At 52.3% G+C, this 19,617-nt stretch overlaps 1 protein-coding gene across 2 annotated transcripts in view; it reads right to left on the reverse strand.

Annotated features, from left to right (window-relative positions):
- The window catches only part of ACOT11 (acyl-CoA thioesterase 11), a gene marked incomplete at its 5' end in the record, with an annotated part of 51,714 nt that extends 32,967 nt beyond the window's left edge, over window positions 1-18,747 (reverse strand). The window contains one exon of one of the 2 annotated variants that reach the window (XM_082864803.1): window positions 18,334-18,747. In XM_082864803.1, coding sequence (XP_082720929.1) covers window positions 18,334-18,747 — 414 coding nt within the window. Of the gene's footprint in view, window positions 1-12,184; window positions 12,267-18,333 lie in introns of those variants that run through there. The other variant, XM_082864804.1, reaches the window with a different exon arrangement.
- Window positions 18,748-19,617: the final 870 nt, after the last annotated feature.

Below are 19,617 nucleotides of genomic sequence, written 5' to 3' on the forward strand. Positions count from 1 at the left end.
ATTCCTGGTTGGGGAACTAGATCCCGCATGCATGCCGCAACTAAGAGTCGCATGCCGCAACTAAGAAGCCCACATGCTACAACTAAAAGTCCTGCATGCTGCAACAAAGATCCCGTGTGCTGCAGCTAAGACATGGCACAGCCTAAATAAATAAAAATAAATCTTTAAAAAAAGAGCTGAGACATTCATATCATTCTTTTAGATTCCATACAATACATAAATAGACTCGTAGACATAGAAAACAAACTTATGGTTACCAAAGGGGAAAGGGTGGGAGAGGGAGGGATAACTTAGGAATTTGGGATGAACAGATACACACTACTATATATAAAATAGATAAACAACAAGGACCTACTATATAGCACAGGGAACTATATTCAATACCTTGTGATAACCTATAATGGAAAAGAATCTAAAAGAATACATATATATATATATATATATATATATATATATATATATATACACACAAGAATACATATATATATATATACATCACTGAGTCACTTTGCTGTACACCTGAACCTAACACAACATTGTAAATCAACTATACTTCAATTAAAAAAAAAAAAAAGCCAAGGCATTGTTGAAGGACACAGGGAATCATCCTAACCTGGAAGGGCCTGCACTGGTCCCTGGGGTAAGAGGTCCCCGCCGTGACTGGCCAGGCGGCCCTGGCAGAGCCCACGCCAAGCTTGAGGACGAGGACCCAGGCTTCGGGTGGACAAGAGAGCTGCGGGAAGCTCCCAGTGGTGGCAGACAGGCCTTTCTACCCAATTCCAGGACAGACACTTGCAGGTAAACACGCCAACTGTCTGCCACCAGGGCTTCGTTTCATCCATGGATCAAGATGTGGAACAGGCTGGAGTCTGTGGCACTCCAAGGAGGCCTCCCACGGACGATCACTCACAGTCTAGCCAGACTCAGCAACTTCTCATCTCCCTGGCCCCCGAAAGTCTCAAGACGCCTCACTAAGGAAATGGCTTCTTGGAATAGAAGGCAGTGATCGCAAGAAACCAGCTCGGGTTCACAGGGAACAAGGCATTCCAGGCACAAGGGAAGAGCTCACTGGGGCAGGAATAGACATATTTTGCGTTTGCACAGATCCAGAACATTGCGGGTGCTCAGTAGACATGAGTTAAATTGAACCTGGGAGCTGTCTCCCACATTTGTCTGCTCTGTTCAACTTTTGGTCAGAGGGCTTGAATGAAGACACACCCGGTCATGGATGGCCACCTGAAAGGTTGTAACTTTTAAACATAAAACCAAGCAGATGAAAATGAACACGATTCACACTGTCAGGCTGCATTCAAGTTTTTCTGTTGCCATCACTTCATTCTATGTGTGCTGGCGTGGCTCTAGCTTAATGGTTGTTTATGCAAAAATGGCCTCATGGTTTCCCCTAACCACAAGCACAACAGTGGCAACTCCTGCTGCATCCAAAGGGCGCCCTGTGGTTGCTGAAGGCCTCTGAGGAGGTGAGCGGTGGGGACGTGTTTAGGGCAGGAGGGATTGGGTGGCAGGGAAGAGACAGCCTCTAGCTGAGGCACGGCAGGCAGTGTGAGGCCCAGCTCTGTAAGGGGGAGACAGAGCGGACAGGGAGTGGCACAGGATGGACAGCCAGGGAGTAGGGGCGACAGCGAGGGGGCCAGGCTACTTGTGGCTTGGGTGACAGCCCTCTGGCTGCAAATGTGAGGGCTGGCGGGGTCAGAGGACAGGAGGGTCCTGGTAAGGAATAAAACCAAGACCAAACAGGAGTGGACAAGGTTAGAAAGAGGCTAATTCTGGCCCGGGATCAGCATCAACATTTTTAAAGACCCAGGCTCTCCACTCGGGAATAGACAGTAAACAAAGGAACGAGATTGTTTTAGAGTGAGAAGTACTGTAAGAAGGAAAACAGTGGCACTATTCACAATAGCCAAGACATGGAAGCAACCTAAATGTCCATCGACAGAGGAATGGATAAAGAAGATGTGGTACTGCGGTACAGCACATATACTAAAATTGGAATGATACAGAGAAGACTAGCATGGCCCTTGCGCGAGGATGACATGCAAATTCGTGAAGCGTTCCATATTTTTCCAACAAAACATTGTGAAGCAACTATACTCCAATAAAAATCAATTAAGTACTTTACATAATTATTTTTTAAAAGAAAATGCAAAGTATTTCCTAAAAGAAAAAGAAAGTCATGAATCAAAGTATATTTCAAGTTACTGGCATAACTGCATGGAAAAATAAGAAACTGACTTTAAAACTCATGATTTTGACTGTATATCCTTAGTGGGACTTATCCTAAGAACAGAAAGGGGGCTTCCTTGGTGGCGCAGTGGTTGAGAGTCCGCCTGCCGATGCAGGGGACACGGGTTCATGCCCCGGTCTGGGAAGATCCCACATGCCGCGGAGCGGCTGGGCCTGTGAGCCATGGCCGCTGAGCCTGCACGTCTGGAGCCTGTGCTCCGCAACAGGAGAGGCCACAACCGTGAGAGGCCCGCGTACAGCAAAAAAAAAAAAAAAAAAAAAAAGAAGATATGGTACATATATACAATGGAATGTTAGCCATAAAAAGGAAAAAAAGAATGCCATCTGCAGCAACATGGACGGACCTAGAGATTATCATACTAAGTGAAGTAAGTCAGACAGAGAAGGACAAATATCATATGATGTCACTTATATGTAGAATCTAAAAAAAAAAAATGATACAAATGAACTTATTTACAAAACAGAAATAGACTCACAGACATAGAAAACAAACCTATGGTTACCAACAGGGATGGGGGAGGGGGTGGGGATAAACTAGGAGTTTGGGATTAACATATACACACTACTATATATAAAATAAACAACAAGGTCCTACTGTATAGCACAGGGAACTAAATTCAATATCTTGTAATAATTTATAATGGAAAAGAATCTGAAAAAGAATATATATATATATGTATAACAATCCCATTGCTGTACACTTGAAAGTAACACAACATTGTAAATTAACTATACTTCAATTTAAAAGAATTTTTTAGAAAGAAGAAAAACAGCATATGTGAGAGAGAGAGAAGGTGGTGGACCTGAAGGAACTAATTTAGGTTGAGTAATCAAGGAGACTCGTGGCCAAGATCTGAATGAATGACAAGCAGGAGAGATTGGGCAAGGTTCTGGGGGCACAGGGTCCCAGGCAGGCGAGCAGAGGGTGCAAAGAGCGCAAGGAGGAATGGGAACAAGCTTGGCTGCCAGAGGACCGGCAGGGGGGCCAGAGTAGCCAGGGCAGTGTCAGGGAGAAGGGAAGAGACCGGGAAGAGTCCTATGTCACCCAAGGCCTAAGGTCTCAGTGGAGTTTGGATTTTACTCGAGGTGTGATGGGAAAAACTGAAGTCTATGAGTGGGGAGAGTGATCTGACCTGCATTTTAAGATCACTCTGCCGGGGATTTCCCTGGTGGCGCAGTGGTTAAGAATCCACCTGCCAATTCAGGGGACACGGGTTCGAGCCCTGGTCCAGGAAGATCCCACACGCCACGAAACAGCTAAGCCCGTGCTCCACAACTACTGATCCTGCGCTCTAGAGCCCTGCAAGCCACAACTACTGAACCTGCGCCCCTGGAGCCCATGCTCCGTGACAAGAGAAGCCACAGCAATGCAAAGCCCGTGCACCGCAACGGAGAGTAACCCCCGCTCGCTGCAACTAGAGAAAGCCCACGCGCAGCAATGATGACCCAACGCAGCCAAAAAATAAATAGAAATAGTAATATAAATAAATAAATAAAATATCTTTAAAAAATAAAAAAGATCACTCTGCTGTTGTGCGGGGGCGGATTGCAGGGTGAGAGAGAAGCAGCGAGACTCCTCCGTGGGCCCCTGCAGTCTGGAGAGAGATGATGGACCCAGGAGTATGGGAGGTGGAGCCAGCGCAGCATGCTGAAGCCTTCCCCGTGTGAGAGCGAGAGAACAGGAGGTCGTGGGGAGGATCCAGACTTTGGACAAATGGCTGGTAGACGGTGGTGATGGTTACTGAGTTGGGAGAGACCAGGGGAGAAATAAGTAGGGGTGGAATCAAAAATTTTTGAGATCCTATGAAACACTTAAAGAGAGATGTCAAGGAGGATGAATGTTCAAGTTTGGAGTCTGCTGGAGAAAAGGCTGCACCTGGGGACATGAGAATGCTTGGGCTTTAGAATCCACAGGACTCTGCAACCTTGTGGTGGGTCAAAGGTGGCTGCAATTCTTTCCTACTCCTCCCTAGACCCCAGGGTGGGTCTAATCCCCTCCTCTGGAATCTGGATCCCCCTTAGTGACATTTCAACTGGTGACTTTTTTTTTATATGTGTTGGGTCTTTGTTGCTACACGTGGGCTTTCTTCTAGTTGCGGCAAGCAGGAGCTACGCTTCGTTGCGGTGCGCGGGCTTATTGCGGTGGCTTCTAGACACGCGGGCTTCAGTAGTTGCAGCACCCAGGTCTTAGAGCACATGGGCTTCAGTAGTTGTGGCACATGGGCTTAGTTGCTCCGTGGCATGTGGGATCTTCCCAGAGCAGCGATCGAACTTGTGTCCCCTGCATTGGCAGGCGGATTCTTAACCACTGTGCCACCAGGGAAGTCCTCAACTGGTGACTTCTGAGACCAGACCATGAGAAGCCTGGCAGCTTCCACCCAGACCTCTTGGAACTCTTGCTCTGATGGAGCCCACTGCCAGGTGGGAAGTCTGACTTCCCACTGAGACCTTCATATGGAAAAGGCCCCATGTGGCGGCTCAGAATGACAGTCCCAGCTAGAACCAACCTTCCGGCCATTCCCACCAAGGGGCCAAATACCAGTGAAGCCATGGTGGACTCCATAGTCCAGCCCATCCACTGGCTGAACACCACCAAGTAACCTCCATCAACACCACATAGAGCAGAAGAGTCACCCAGCCAAGCCCTGCCCAAATCCCTGACCCACAAAAATCTCAAGATAAAATAAAACGGTTCTTGTTTTAGGCCACTAAGTTTGGGGATAGTTTGTCACACAGTCATAGTAATAGAACAGACATCATCCAAGGAGAGAGCAAAAGAGGTCGGCTGGGAAGGAGAAGCCTGCAAGGGAGCCAGAGAAGGAGCCCTGAGGTGGGAGGATCTTCAGGAGGAGGGGCGCCTGTGGGTCCAAGGTCAGAGAAGCTCTAAGGGGGCGGGAGGAAGGGCGAGAGAAGAGCCCATTAGAGTGTATTAGGAAAAGGATGAGAGGAAAGAAGTGGAAGCAGGGACCACAGAAAACTCTTTCAGATTCTTGTGGGAATGGGGAGCAAAGAAACAAGGGAGTATCTGGGAGGGGACATGGGGACAAGGGAGGGGTTCTGTTTGCCTAGAGGCAGGAGAACAAAGAGCTCGTTTGTCTGCTAATGGGACAGAGCCAGTTGTGTGCCTGAGAACCGCCTACAGCACAGGGACTGCCCAAGAATTGCTCTCCCAGAAGCTCAGAAAATCCCTTTTTAGAAATCTGTGGCTGCCATTTACTGTGCACATACTACGTGCCAGGCCTGGTTCTTGAGGGTCCTTTAATTCTCAAGTCCGCCCTGAAGCAGGAGCCCTCATTTTACGGCTGAGGAAAAGGAAACTCAGGGAACAGGGAAAGATCCACTCAAAGACACATGACCAGTAAAAGGTAGAGCAGAGACTGGACGTGGGCTCTTCTGACTCCAGAGCCTGGCAGGGGTGCTGCAGGGGGACCAGTCCTGGAGGGAGATCAGATCCCCCAGCCCACGGGACTTATGAGACAGAGCCTGGCACTTGGGAGACCCTCCATCGGTTTCCTCCCTGCTCTCCTGCCTTCCAGGTGATACAGAGAAAGAGCTGGACGGGAGGGGTCCCTGGCCAGTCCATCCCCCACTGGGCTGTGGGGATCTCACCACCACCCACCATCACCATCCCCCCCCATGCCTCTGCAGAGGGCCTAGCAGGCTCAGAAGTCCCTCCCAGTCTCCTGTTTGCCTCCCTGAGAACCAGTCTGAGCAGGGGTGAGACACACCTTCTCTTAGTCTTGCAGCCTGAAAGCTCTACTTTTATCTTCCAAAGTAAGGGCAGGCAGGTGGGGACCAGGTAATCTCAGTCCCAAGAGGCCCTCAGGGTAGGGGTGGAGGAAGCAATGCTGTACGTGCCCCTTCCCTTGCCCCAAAGTCATTCAGTCCTTGGGCCCCCTCCTCTCCCCAGGCCCATGTGTCCCACGTACCCCACTGCTCTCAAAGCCTGTAGGCAGGCCGTCCAATCTCTATGTAAATGCATCATGACACTAACCTCCTTGGCACAAAGCGGGCTCAAATGACAGGGGCCATTATTACCCCCGTGTCCACATGTTTCGGATGAGGAAACTGAGGCTGGGAAAAGGGAGCCGCTAGCCACTAGCCCAGAATGAGCCGGAGACTTCTGACTCCAGACACCATCCCTCTCACAGCTCTGGGGGCAGCATCCCCAGAGAAGGAGAGGAGCTGGGTCTCTCCATACCCTCCCTAAGGGATCAAACGGAAATTGAGACTCACCTGGTTTGGCTCAGCCCTGGAGTGTGCTGGAAATCTGAGGCTGCTTTAGGAAGACTTGAAGGCCACTCCCCTTCCAGATCTCTGAACAGATTCCAGGCCTAGGAGCAGGGCCACACCTGGCTGGGCCGCACCCCCAGGGCGGATCACAGCCTGTTCCAGAGGTGGAGTTCAGCATTGCCACCAGCAGTAAGCATCCCATTCCAAATGATGGGCCTCTGTGTGGCACCGCAGAGGTGCTGCCAGCCAGCCTGCTGACTCCCTGGACTTTTGAACAACCAGACAAGGTAAAGCACATACAACCACTTTCTAGACTGTAAAGTGGGTGTACATAGGAGGAGATAAACTCCTTGAAAACAGGAGCCAGGCCCATGTCTCTCTAGAGTCCCAGGGCCTCACTATTTTTTTTTTCCAGCTCTATTGAGATACGGTTGACAAATAAAAGTTGTACACATTCAGGTTGCAAAACACAATGTTTTGATATACGTATATATCGTGAAATGATTACCACAATCAAGCTAATCAACACATCCATCACCTCATTTTTTTTTTTTTTTTTTTTGCTGTACGCGGGCCTCTCACTGCTGTGGCCTCTCCCGTTGCGGAGCACAGGCTCCGGACACGCAGGCTCAGCAGCCATGGCCCACGGGCCTAGCCGCTCCGTGGCATGCGGGATCTTCCCGGACTGGGGCACGAACCCGTGTCCTCTGCATCGGCAGGCGGACTCTCAACCACTGCGCCACCAGGGAAGCTCACAGTTACCCTTTTTTGGGGAGAGTGGTGAGGATGCTTGAGATCCACATTCTTAGCAAATTTCCAGTACATAAGGCATTATTGTTAACTACAGTCACCATGCTGTATTTTAGGTCTCCAGAACTTATTCATCTTATAACTGAAAGTTTGTACCCTTTGACCAACATCTCCCTTTTCCCACCCCCCATCACCCCACTATACTTTTTTGAGCACCTACTATGTTCCAGGCATTTATATACATTATATAATGGCTTCGTATCCATAATACCATTTAATCCTCACCAAACCCTGTGAGGACAACCATCCCTCTTGCACAGAAAAGGGAACTGAAACCGGGCTATCTGAGGGCCACGTTGCTCTGGGTGGTAGAGCTGGGATTTTGCTTTTCTCACTACCACAGTTCTTTCTACTCCTTCACTAGGCTTCCTCTCCAAAAGAGGTGCTTAATACTTAATGTCTACTGCCATTAATTAATTAATGTCTGATTTGCTGAGAGAAGGTTATTACTATTGAAGAAGGCCCAGGCAGGATACACGTGTTACATGGGCAAGGGGGCCAGGGAGAGACACCTCAAGGAGTTACTGCCAAATATTCTCCCTCTTCCTTGCGGAAAGAGCTTTTCCCACATCTCACACACAGGTGCCTCTGCCGGGACCATGCTTCCTAACCTGGAAAAGTGTTCAAGGCTGAGCTACTCCATCACCTCTTCCAGGGAGACTGCCCTGTCCCCTAGGCTATGAGGGGCCACCTCTGGGCTTCCCTCTGTCACAGCCTGGCCACACTGTGCTCTCATCATTGGTGTTTACCACTCTCTGCCTCCCCATCAGCTTGGGGGAACCTGAGGACAGGTCCAGTCTGACTCATCCCTGTGTTCCCAAAATGCCAGACTCTGGTCCTTTCCATCACTGCCCTTGTGCTACCTCCTACCCACAAGGAGGCTGCTTCTGGGAGTGGCAGGAACACACAGGTCTGCAGCCAGGGAGCTGGCAGAGGACCCAGCCAGCAGCACCATCTGTCCCTGGAGGCACAGGACAGAGCAGGCACAAGGCAGAGGTGTCAGTTCCTCGGCTCAGCCAGGTCAGCCCAGGACAAGGCCCAGCTGCAGCTCAGGGTCAGCCGAGACTTCCAATTCTCTAACTAGCTCAGAGTGACTCAGTGCCAGAGCCTTGGTCTTCTTAGCTGTAAAGCTAGCTGGATACCAGCAGCCCTGCAGAGCTGTTGGGAAGTTTAAACACACCGGACACTCCGTAGGTGCTCAGCAAAAAGCTAGCATTCACCATCTCAGCTGACCCACGGACCCTGTCATTAACCCACTGAGGAAACTAAAGTCCGATGAGACGGAAATAAAAGAACCAATATTTACTGTGGCCAGGTATGTGCCAGGATCTACACTCCTCCACTGTCTTTAACAAGATCTGCAGGAACAGACCTGGTTCACAGATGAGGAAACAGGTCTACAGGGAGTGAAGTGTGTGAGGGTCTCTAAGGCAGTTATCTGGACTCTTACCACTGTCCAGCTCGGACCCACCTGGACCAGGCACAGGTGAAGGGCAGGGGTGCAGCCTCCCCTAGGCCCTAGGAGGTAGAGGCAGGAGGTCAGCCCTGAATCTGCATTGTCAGTGTGTGAAGGTGGGCAGAGGAGGCTGGCATGGGGTGAGTCTGGGTGTGAGATCGAGGCCACTTTCTCGGTGGCCAAGACAAGGGCTGGAAAAGGGGTCCCAACCTAGCAGGTAGGGGTTCCGAGTCTCTCGCCAGTGGTACAAGCCCAGGCACATCCTCTCACTTCTCTGTGCCTTGTCTGCACCAGGGCGCTGATCCTATGGCCCACCTCCCTATTGTGAGGGGTCAGAGGTGGATGGGAAAGCAGCGGGGACCTTCATGGCGCTGGAGGAGAGGAACGCTGATGATGTGTTCTCCCGGGTTGCTGAGCTCAGCGTGCAGGGACTGCACACCTTGGCACCGAGACTGGGGACCAGAGAGTCCCCAAAGAGGACACAGTCTAGGGGGCAGAACCATAGGGCCCACAGCACTCCAAACCCCAAACCCTGCCTCCGGGGTCCAGGCCCCCAGCCTGCAGCACGTCGTAGCCATGTCTCAGCCCCTTCCAGCTGCCCCGCCCTCGCTCACTCCACCCCAAGCCACGCCAGCCTTCGTTCGGCAGCTCAGATGCACCAAGCTCCCCCCACCTTGGAGCCCATAAATGAATACTGTTCCCTCTGCCTGGAACGCTCTTCCCCCATCTCCTCCCACGGCTGCCTCCTTCTCAGCCGCTGGGTCTCCGCTCAGTTGTCACCTGGTCACAGAGCTCTCTTGTGACCTCTCTCATTATTCTCTAACAGTTCTCTGTTCTCCAGACAGCCTGAGTTTAATCTCAGCAGTGCCACTTACTAGCTGTTTGACCTTGGGCAAGTTACTTAACCTCTCTGTCTCAGTTTCATCTTTAATCTGGGCACGGTACCACTATCTACTTCACAGAGTTGTTATAAGGAATATATGAATTAATGCATGCTTGGCACATAGCTAGCATTTATATGACATTTATTATTACTATTCACAGCTCTTATCGCAGATTTTCATTGTATGTTTCTTTGACTACCTTTTCACTGTGTCTCCCTCATTAGCCGTCAGCTCCACACAATAGCCTGGGCTCATCACAGAGTACTCAGCGCTGACACAGGCTAATCCCTGTAGAGGGAAAAACTGAGGCCAGTATAACATCCCGAGGAAGCACCATTAATTCTGGGAGCAGCAGGATGGGGGTTTGAAGGGGAATGATGGCTGAGACAGGTTTTGAAGGATGAAGATGAGTCCTCCAGACTAAGAACACCAAGGCTATCTGCCCATGGCTGAGACTGGGGTTCAAATGTGGCTCCCAAACGGGCTGAAGCTAAGTGTCTGAGTCTCATCTCCTCCTCCAGGAAGGCTGCTGGGACCCCTTCAGCCCACTCTGAGCTCCCATGGCCGCTCATTTGTTCACAAGTTTTTGCGTTCCTGCTATATGAGAGGCACACTATTTTACGTCTAAGGGTCTCCCTTCCTCCACCACACAGCAGGGTCCTTGAGGGAGCTGGGCCCCTACTTTTCACTGTCAGGACCAACCTCAAGGTGGCACACAAACCCTTCACAAACATCCAGACCCCCAGGATGTCGAGGCTGATGGGGACCTCAGAGAACAACCAGGGAGGGGGAGCGCGTGGCCCAAGGTTACATGTCAACGATGGGGTGAAGAAGAGATTCTAATCCAGAGGTGGCCAAATGGTATACCCTAAGCCTCCCCACACTCTGAACTAGACCCTGACTGAGGCTGGCGCCGGGGGGCTGGGGAGCAGCAACTCCAGCTGTCCTCGGGTTCAAGGTGAAGCAGGGGGATCGCCACAGGGGGTCAGGAACAATGTGGAAGTCTGTGGGTGCGTGAACGCATGCACAGATACTCACGTCTGTTTCTGACCTTCAGCCACCCTGTTGGCAGCACTACCCGGGTGCAGAGCTTCTCAGGGGGAACTGGGACAAACAGCTCCATCCTCATTCCCAGAGTAAATGAAGTTCCTGGGCCCCCTTGGGAGCTGCCCGGACCAGGCTAGAACCCAAGCAGAGGTTCCCAGCCTCCCACAGGGTACCAGCCCAGGAGTGCGGGACTCTGACAGCTTGCGTGGGGAAGAAGAAGGGTCTCCACTGAGAGAAACAGGACAGGTGACCCTTCCAGCACCACCACACAGGCACTCAATGCTCCTCCAACCACCCCAGCCTGGCAGGGGGCTCACCACCTCATTCATTCATTCACATGTGCCGAGTGCTTGCGGGGTCACCCAGTAATGGGTGAAAGCAAGAACCATCCGACTCCAAAATGCTCACTGTCTGCAGTGCCATGGGATACTGACAAGGGCCCCCAAACCCTGTAAAGCAGGGCGTGTGGGTTATCTGAGGCCCCCCTTTAACCCGGTTTTCTTTGTCCCCAGTGAAGAGTTTGGTGGGTGGGTTTGCTTGCTTTTCATTAACAGCAGCTTTGGTAACAACCCAGAAAATGGTCTCCTCCTGTATTCCAGGGGAATTTGGAGAATTCAGGAGGAAACAAGGGGAGTCCAAGGAGATCTGCCATGCAGGCAATGATCCAAAGGTGGTGATCAAGGCCAGTTATACAGATAGAGGAGGGGGTGGAGAAGAGATGTCTTTATTTGCCCCTGCCCCTTTTAAAAGGCTTTTCTCGAAAATGTCTTCAGAGGATGGTAGCTCTACACCAGCATAGCACGTCTGCCAGTCTGTCCTGAACGCTTCTCCATTCCCCAGATCAAAGGCTCCCGACAGGGACCGCTGAGCACTTGGGTCTGTCTGGTGCCTCAGCATCTAATCTCAGCTCCAAAGTCCCTGTTGGGAGGTTCCAGGGAAACGTTCTCTGCGAGGTCACCTTGCAGAACACCTTTCCAACAGCCCTCATTTGATCCTGCACGTGCTCTCCCCAAGAGGTAATTGTCCCCAAGAACACTGGCTTCAGCCTGTCACACTCACTCACACGCACACCCCTAGCCTGTATCTTCTAGCAGCTCCGTGGCCCTCAAGCCCTGAACTCTAAGAGTTAAACGCTACAGAGCCACAGAGCTCAGCCGTCAGGCAGAAACCGGCACAGAACTCCATGGGGAGAGACACACACCCCCAGAATAGAATTCCAGACGCAAAGAACTTGCCGAAGATGATTCCACTCAACATAGCCAGCCCTCCTAACGGCCCCTGGGGCTTGTTTGGGGATTGTTGCTTATAATAAACCAGCCCAGGAGTTCTGTGATTTCTCCTTGCAAAGACAGCTAGAAAATGGCCCATGGAAAATGAGAGAGAAGATGTAGGACTTCTGACTTAAAATGGAAACTTCAGTTCTCTTTCGGGATCCCCAGCCTCCAGTCCCCTCCCCTCTGCCCCCAACCCACCCCCAGCCCACCCTCCATACCCTTCGCAGGTGATTTCCGACATTCTGGATCATTGCTGCGACACCCCGCTAGCTGTTCGCACCCTCCTCGGAGAGACACTGGTCACCTGAGCGACAGCCCGGCTCCAGCTCCAAATGAAGCCGGTCCGCCTCTCCTCGCACTCCTCCCCGGCTCCCGCCCCTCCTGAGCCAGCCGTTATCAGTTATCACCGCGTCCCGGCCTTTCCTCAGACTGCCCTCGGGCTGCCCTTCCCCTAGCGCCCCACACGGAGGCTCCGCGCCAGCCCGCCTGCCTGCCCAGTGCAGAGCACGGAGGGAGGCTGCCAGCTGGGCCACAGCCATGTCAGGGGCCCCTATGCCCACCCACTGCGCACCCAGCCGGACACTCACTGCACCTCCAGCCACAGCCAAACTTCATCACCCCCACTTCCAGCCCCCCCTGACATCCTCCCCACAGGGACTCTGGCTCTGGGATGGCTCCCGGCCCCAGCCAGTGACACTGGCAAAACAGGCACCGGCTTTCCATCCGTCCACAAGGGGTCAGGCTGGAAGGTGACAGGAGTCTGGTCTGGGGAGCTGCCAGCAGCCTCCCAGAGAGATACCAGACCCACCTGCTAGGACTCTTCACCCTTGAGGTGCCGCCCAACGCTCCAGCCCACCGGCATCCAGCAGCTGCTGGCCAGCGATGGGGCACACCCCCCTCACTTCCTTAAAATAGGTGGCGTGACTTTTCTAAAAGTGACACCTGCCAAATTCTACCCATCTGCTCCACGGAGTTCATCCCCCTGGGCTCCCACCCCAGCCCCTAAAAGACCATCAGGACTTTCCCTCTCCCTCTCACTTCTGCAAGGCACATGGCGAGGCAGCTTTGACACTCACATTGGATTTCTCACGACAGGGCAATAAAATCAAGTGCTTGGTGTTTAAGAAAAGAAGGAGGGGAGTGGAATGCAGGCAGGGGAGCTGGGACTGACAAGTGGCTGGCAAATAATAATGAGCACCTCACAGTAACCCAGCACCCGCTGTGTGCCAGGCCTCACCATGTCCTCGTTCCAACCCCACCTGAAGGTCGCTGGGGGAGGGTAGGTGAGGTGCCCCAGGTGGCCCAGCTATTGAGTGCAGAGCTGTGCTGGAACAGAGGTCAGTCCAATTCTGAGGTCTCTGCCCTTTCCTCTGCCCCTCTAGTCCACTCACCACATCCCTAATAATGTCTCCTCTTGGGCCTAAGACAACTGGTTTCTGGGCCTGTTTCTTTTACTAATGTGCTATGTGACTTTGGGCAAGTTTTCTCCTCTCTCTGGGCCGCCCTGTTCTAGGAGTCAAGGACTCTAATGTCCATCACTATGAGCTCAGGCCTTACCTTCAAAGAGTTTATGGCCTGTCAGTACTTCAGTGTCTACAAATGCAAAATTAAAGTCACGCCTTAAAAATGGCAAGATGATCCAAGGATGGCACTGAGGATTGGGGCAAGCTGGAGGCTCTGTGGAGGAGGTAGTGCCAGAGCCGGACTGAGGACTGAATAGGCTGACAAGAGGGGTGAGGTGGGAGGCCTAATGGGAACAGAACAGGATGCAGTCATAGGCAGTGAGGGCCTCATCTTGCAGGAAAAAGCTGGGAGTCTATCGTGGAGGGCGTTGCATGCCAGGCAACAAGGTTTCGGCATCAAGGAGCCTCTGAGGTTGAAGAACACGCTCAGTGTGATAAAAGTCATGTGAGGTGAAGAAGACAGGTGTCATGAGACCTTTCTGGACAGGTAAGAAAACTGGCCTAGAAAGGGGATAGCTCAACTCACTGGATCCCCAATCTCACTGGGTAAGGCATGCAGTCAGGACCATTTCAGGGTCTTCACTATGCAGATGAGAGGATAGAAACCCAGAGAGCTTCTGGTCCCCAACCCTACCCTCTCTCCAGAGCTGTCTGGACTCAGACTCACTGGACTCAATCTAGTGTCCCCGTCTTACAGATGAACACATCGAGACACAGGGATGAAAAGTGAGCCAACCAAAGTCACAGAGCAAGGAAGTTGTCTAGAATCACCACTCCTGGCCTCAAGTCTAGAGTCTTGTCCACGCCACACCACAACAAGGCATAAAATATGAAAGACATCATTCAGTTAGACTTATGAGAAGACTTCCAGCAAGGCTGAATCAAGATACTATCAGGAACTAGATCTTTCTGAAGAGGCCCCTCCAGCCCACAAAGGTCTCCCTCCCCTTTGCTATTTATTACAGAATTGACTCTTGTGTCTCTTTAGCAGCTCTGTTTGGTCTGTTACTCCAATGAATATTTCCAAGGGTGTCTGTCTCCCCTTTCCAACTCACTTGGGAGCCCCCTGACGGCTGATATCACATCTTACTCATCTCTGTGCGTATACCACGAGCCCCCAGACCAGGGCCCTAAATGCAGAAGGCATGAAACACACCTGATGAATCATAGTCCTGGAAAGGCGAATCCAGAAGAGGGAGGTCTTAAGCGATAGCTAGTCAATGGTTCTCCAACTTCAGCCTGCATCAGAATCACCCAGAGGGCTTTTTTTTTTTTTTTTTTTTTTTGGCCACTCCGAGAGGCGTGTGGGATCCTACTTCCCTCACCAGGCATCAAACCAGCACCCCCTGCGGTGGAAGCGCAGTCTTAACCACTGGACTGACAGGGAAGTCCCCAGAGGGCTTATTAAAATACAGATTTCTAGGGCTTCCCTGGTGGCGCAGTGGTTGAGAGTCCGCCTGCCGATGCAGGGGACGCAGGTTCGTGCCCCGGTCTGGGAAGATCCCGCATGCCGCGGAGTGGCTGGGCCCGTGAGCCACGGCCGCTGAGCCTGCGCGTCCGGAGCCTGTGCTCCGCAACGGGAGAGGCCACAACGGTGAGAGGCCCGCGTACCGCAAAAATAAATAAATAAAAAATAAAATACAGATTTCTAGGACCTACCTCCAGCAGAGCTGCAGTAGAGCCCAAGAATTTGCAACAAGATCCCAAGTGATACTGATGCTGCTGGTCCGGGGACCACACTTTGAGAACCAGTGAGCTAGGCCAGTCCTCCCACTTTAAGCTGGGGAAAATGAGGCCCAGAGGTTTTAAAGGCAGCAGTTGACAGTATATCACTATACTGTATATCACTATCATCATCATCATAATCACTGTCATCGTCATCATTGTCATTTTAGCCCTGTCATTATAGCCCTTCTCACCTGCCCAGCACTGGACAAGCACTTCATGTTTGTTACCATCTCTGGGCCTCACTCTAAGAGGACAATATTATGATTCATATTCTCCTGCAAAGGAAAGAACAGAGGCAGAGTCATCTGTCCAAAGTCACACAATTGATAATAGCTAGCACCACAACTTGCACTCTGATCTAGGTCCAGAGCTCAGAAGCTTAACCACCACTCTACATAACCTGCTTACAGCTTATGCTGACCAAGGAATTATCTAGAGGTTCTCAAATCCAGCAGGCTCATTTCCGGTGAGGGATGAGGTTGTGGTGCCCTCAGCCCAAAGGCCTGGTTCTCGAGTGGCCCGTGACTGGAGGAAGATTGCCTCCTAAGCCCCATGAACCCAGAGTATTTTCTCCCTCAAACACTTCTTTTCCCACATTACATCCTTCATCTGGCCCCACTGATGGGGCCTTCCTGGCTGGAGGACAAACATCTGCATTAATTCTTCAGGTCCATGTCCCAGCTCTACCTCCCACTCAGTGACAAAACACAATAAAACAATCTCCATTCCTACGATGATACTGTGTTGTCACTGTCAAGTGTGGGTCTGCTCCCCCATCAGACTGGGAACTCACAGGGGCAGAGACCTCATCTGAGTCCTCAGCACAGGATCTGCCCAGACCAAGGGTTTAGCGACTAAGTGATGAATGAATGAATGAATGGATGATTGGGTATAGGGGCAAATGAGGGAATAAATGAGTGAATAAATGACCAAACTCCCAGGAATTCCCTCTGCTGGACCTTCTAGCCTTCCCAGATAGGACCACAGACTCTCTAGGTGGGAGGGGACCTCTGACATCATCCACTCCAACTCCCACTTTCAGCACTGCCCTAGCCGAACCCCTCCAGGGGCCAGAACCTGCAGCCCTCCCATCTCCACACACAGGCCAAGTGTCCCAGCCTCCATTTACACACCTCTAAGATTGAAGAGCTCACTCCATCTAAGGTTGCCTGGACGATTAAAGAGCTCTAATATCCACAAGGATGTTACCATTATCCTTAGCCATGAGGATAAGGCCATTACCTCATGACCAAGGCTCTGTGTCACCCAGAACAAGGCTGCTCCCCTAGCCTGTGACAGCTGGCAGAGACATGGGAGCACATGGCCTATCCTCTACTGGCCCTAGTCTCCCTGTTCATATTTCTTCTTTTTTTGTTGTTTTTTTTTGTTTGTTTGTTTGTGGTACAAGGGCCTCTCACTGTTGTGGCCTCTCCCGTTGCGGAGCAGCAGGCTCCGGACGCGCAGGCTCAGTGGCCATGGCTCACGGGCCCAGCCACTCCACGGCATGTGGGATCTTCCCGGACCGGGGCACGAACCCGTGTCCCCTGCATCGGCAGGCGGACTCTCAACCACTGCGCCACCAGGGAAGCCCCTCTTCTTTTTTTTTTTTAATCTTTAAAATTTTTTAAAAAATTTTTGGCTGCACCACACAGCATGTGGGATCTCAGCTCTGTAACCAGGGATCGAACTCGAGTCCCCTGCAGTGGAAGCATGGAGTCTGAACCACTGAATCGCCAGGAAGTCCCAGACTTATTTCTTCTAATCCTCTCAAGTCATGAACAAAGCTTCCCACTGTTCCCTCACACATCTGGATTTTCCCTTGTTCCTGCTATTCCATCTACTCTGATGCCCTCTAATAACTCAACATCCAAACCCTCCCCCCAGTCAAGGCCCGACTCAAATGGCATCACCTCCAGGAAGTCTTCTGGGCTCCTCCTAAGTGGAAATTACATCCTCCGCCTCTGTATCTTCATTCCCCACACATAAACACACAGCCGCAGTTCACAGCTCTTTATTTCTCTCTCACATTGCTTTTTCTCTTAAATTGGATTGACTTGTGCCCATTTCTCCTTCTTGACCTTGAACAAGCAGGTAGAAGGGATGGTGTTGGTTCCTCAGAGCATCCTGCCCCTCTTCCACCAAACACTCAGTTACTGGAACACAGTAGATGCTCAGTAAGCGTCTACAGAATGAGGGAGTGAGTAATGGAATGGGAAAGAACAAGGGAATGTGTGAGTGAATGGAAGTAAATCCATGTGTAAATGAATGATCAAATGAGTGAATGAAAGAATGTCATGCTCTCCTGTTCTCCAAGCTAAGACTCTCAGTTCCTTCTGGGGGCCCCCTTGGGCTTGGCATGGCAGAATAAAGGAAGCTGTGGGATAAATGGGGAGGGGGCAGAAGGGAGGAACAAAGGAAGTAGGTAGTGATACCAGCAAGAGAGGAAGTAGAGATGACTTCATCGTTGCTTCAAGGCCAGGACCCCCCCTTAGAACCACAGCCATTTATGGAGAAGCCGGGCAAGGAGAGCAGTGAGAAGCCCAGTGAATGGTCCAGAGGGGAGAAGATACAGCATGGTGGGGATGGAGAGGAGGGAATGCCTACAAGTCGTGGAGGCCAGATTCAGGATGTGTGAGCAGAGCACTGGACTTGCCCAGCCAGCCCTGAACTCTCTCCTGCCTAGCTGCTCGAGTGTGCTCTCCCTCTCTCTCTCTCACCACCTCCTCCTGCAGGAGCTGAACCCCCTCCTTGGCCCAGCTGCTGCGGGTCTGAACCCAGTCCGACTTCCAGGATTGGACCCTTGCCAGGGAGTGGCTCACCCACGGGCTGGTGCTCCCCCCACCCCCACGCCTGGCCTGAGTGAGTCAGCATTGGCTGCACCCTCTGGACTGTGAGTCTTGTGGCCCTAGGCACTGCCAAGGGCCAGCCTCCTCATCCTCGTGAGAGGCCTGCCCATCCCAGCTCAAATCCCAGGATGCCTCATGCCCCAGCCTGCCCACGCAAGAGCGCTCCCAGGCACCACCTGGCTTATCCGGAGCCCGCCCCTGGAGTAGAGGCAGATCTGCCTGGAGAGGGCGCTGGAGTCGAGGAAGAGCCAGCAGCAGGAGGATCTCAAGGAATTGGGCCCTTCCGAGATGGGGAGGTGGGGGCGGACCTGCGGGCGGCACGGGTCTTACCCAAGTGGTGGGGCGCTCAGGACCCAACGGCTCGCAGAGCCGCGGCCGGGGAGCCTGCTGGGGACGTCGGAGAAGCAGGTCCGTGGGGCGAGGCTCAGCGACTGGGCATCCGAGGTCCCAGAGCAGACCCTGATGGGGGAGGCTGCGGGAGGCTGGAGGGAGGCGCAGGAAGCGGGCAGAGGCCCAGGCAGGAGCGGCCCAGGCCAGTTCCCAGACGAGTCTGGTCCCCTCCCCTCCCCTCGCCAGTGCGGGTGAGGCGGCCCCGGGCTGCCGAGCAGAACGCCAGGGCTGCAGGACGGGCGCCAGACACTCCGCGCCGCGAGGCGGCAGAGGCGGAAACGCCGGTGGCGGGACCTGACAGGCTAGAGGTGGAGCCAGGCGGGCGGCGGGGTGCAAAACCCGTCTCCCTGTCATTGCTAAACCAGCCCCTCACAGTTTTGAAAAGTAATACCTGCTAGTCGTTCACACCTTATTGAGCACCTGTCGTGTGCCAAACACAGAGCTGGGTGCTGGGATGAGGTTTTGAGCAGGACACACTGGCCCTGGCCTATGGACAGTGGTAGAAAAAAATAAGAATGGACAGTTCAGAAGAGAGCAAAGAAAATGAATACCACCGATGATCTCTTCACTCAGAGAGAATCACTGTTAGTATTTTCCGGGTATGTGCTTCCAGCTACATTAGAGCTGAAAGAGGAAAATATGCTGACAGGGAGAGATGGGGACTCCCCTCCCCCTCCCCCATGTGTAAGTACATATGTTATGTTATATAATATGATGTGATATATGATGTGATCACAGGCATGAAGGAGCCGCCTAGAAGAATCTCCGTCGGTAATCACATTTGGGATACAGGCTCATTGGCAGACTTGGAAGAGACCTGACAGAGGATGCTGGTGGTCCCTGAAAGACAACTGTCACAGGAAGAGGAACTTGGTCCACACCAGGACCAGAAAGTGGGAGGGATCAGTCATTCCAGACACCTCACAGGGGCTGGTGGTTGAACTCACCCTGCCCCAGACTCTCTCAACAAAGAGAGTTGTCATGCTGAGCTCACCACACCTGGGGCCCAAGCAGACCTCTGGTGGGGACCCCTGGCTGGGTAACAAGATGGGGGACTTCCCTCATCATTCTGCTCTTGGAGCACCCTGAGGTGTGAGTGTCAGGACAGGAATGGTGGGCACCCCATGCATGGGGCTTTGGCAGCAGCCTGGGCAATAACACAGGCCAACCTCTGGCTCTGCTAGCGGCATTAATGCAGCAGCCTCAACTCAGCAGGGGCCCCAG

This window comes from Leucopleurus acutus (genome assembly GCF_964270905.1).
Source record: "Leucopleurus acutus genome assembly, chromosome: 2".
In the NCBI taxonomy this organism is placed as follows: Eukaryota; Metazoa; Chordata; class Mammalia; order Artiodactyla; family Delphinidae; genus Leucopleurus; species Leucopleurus acutus.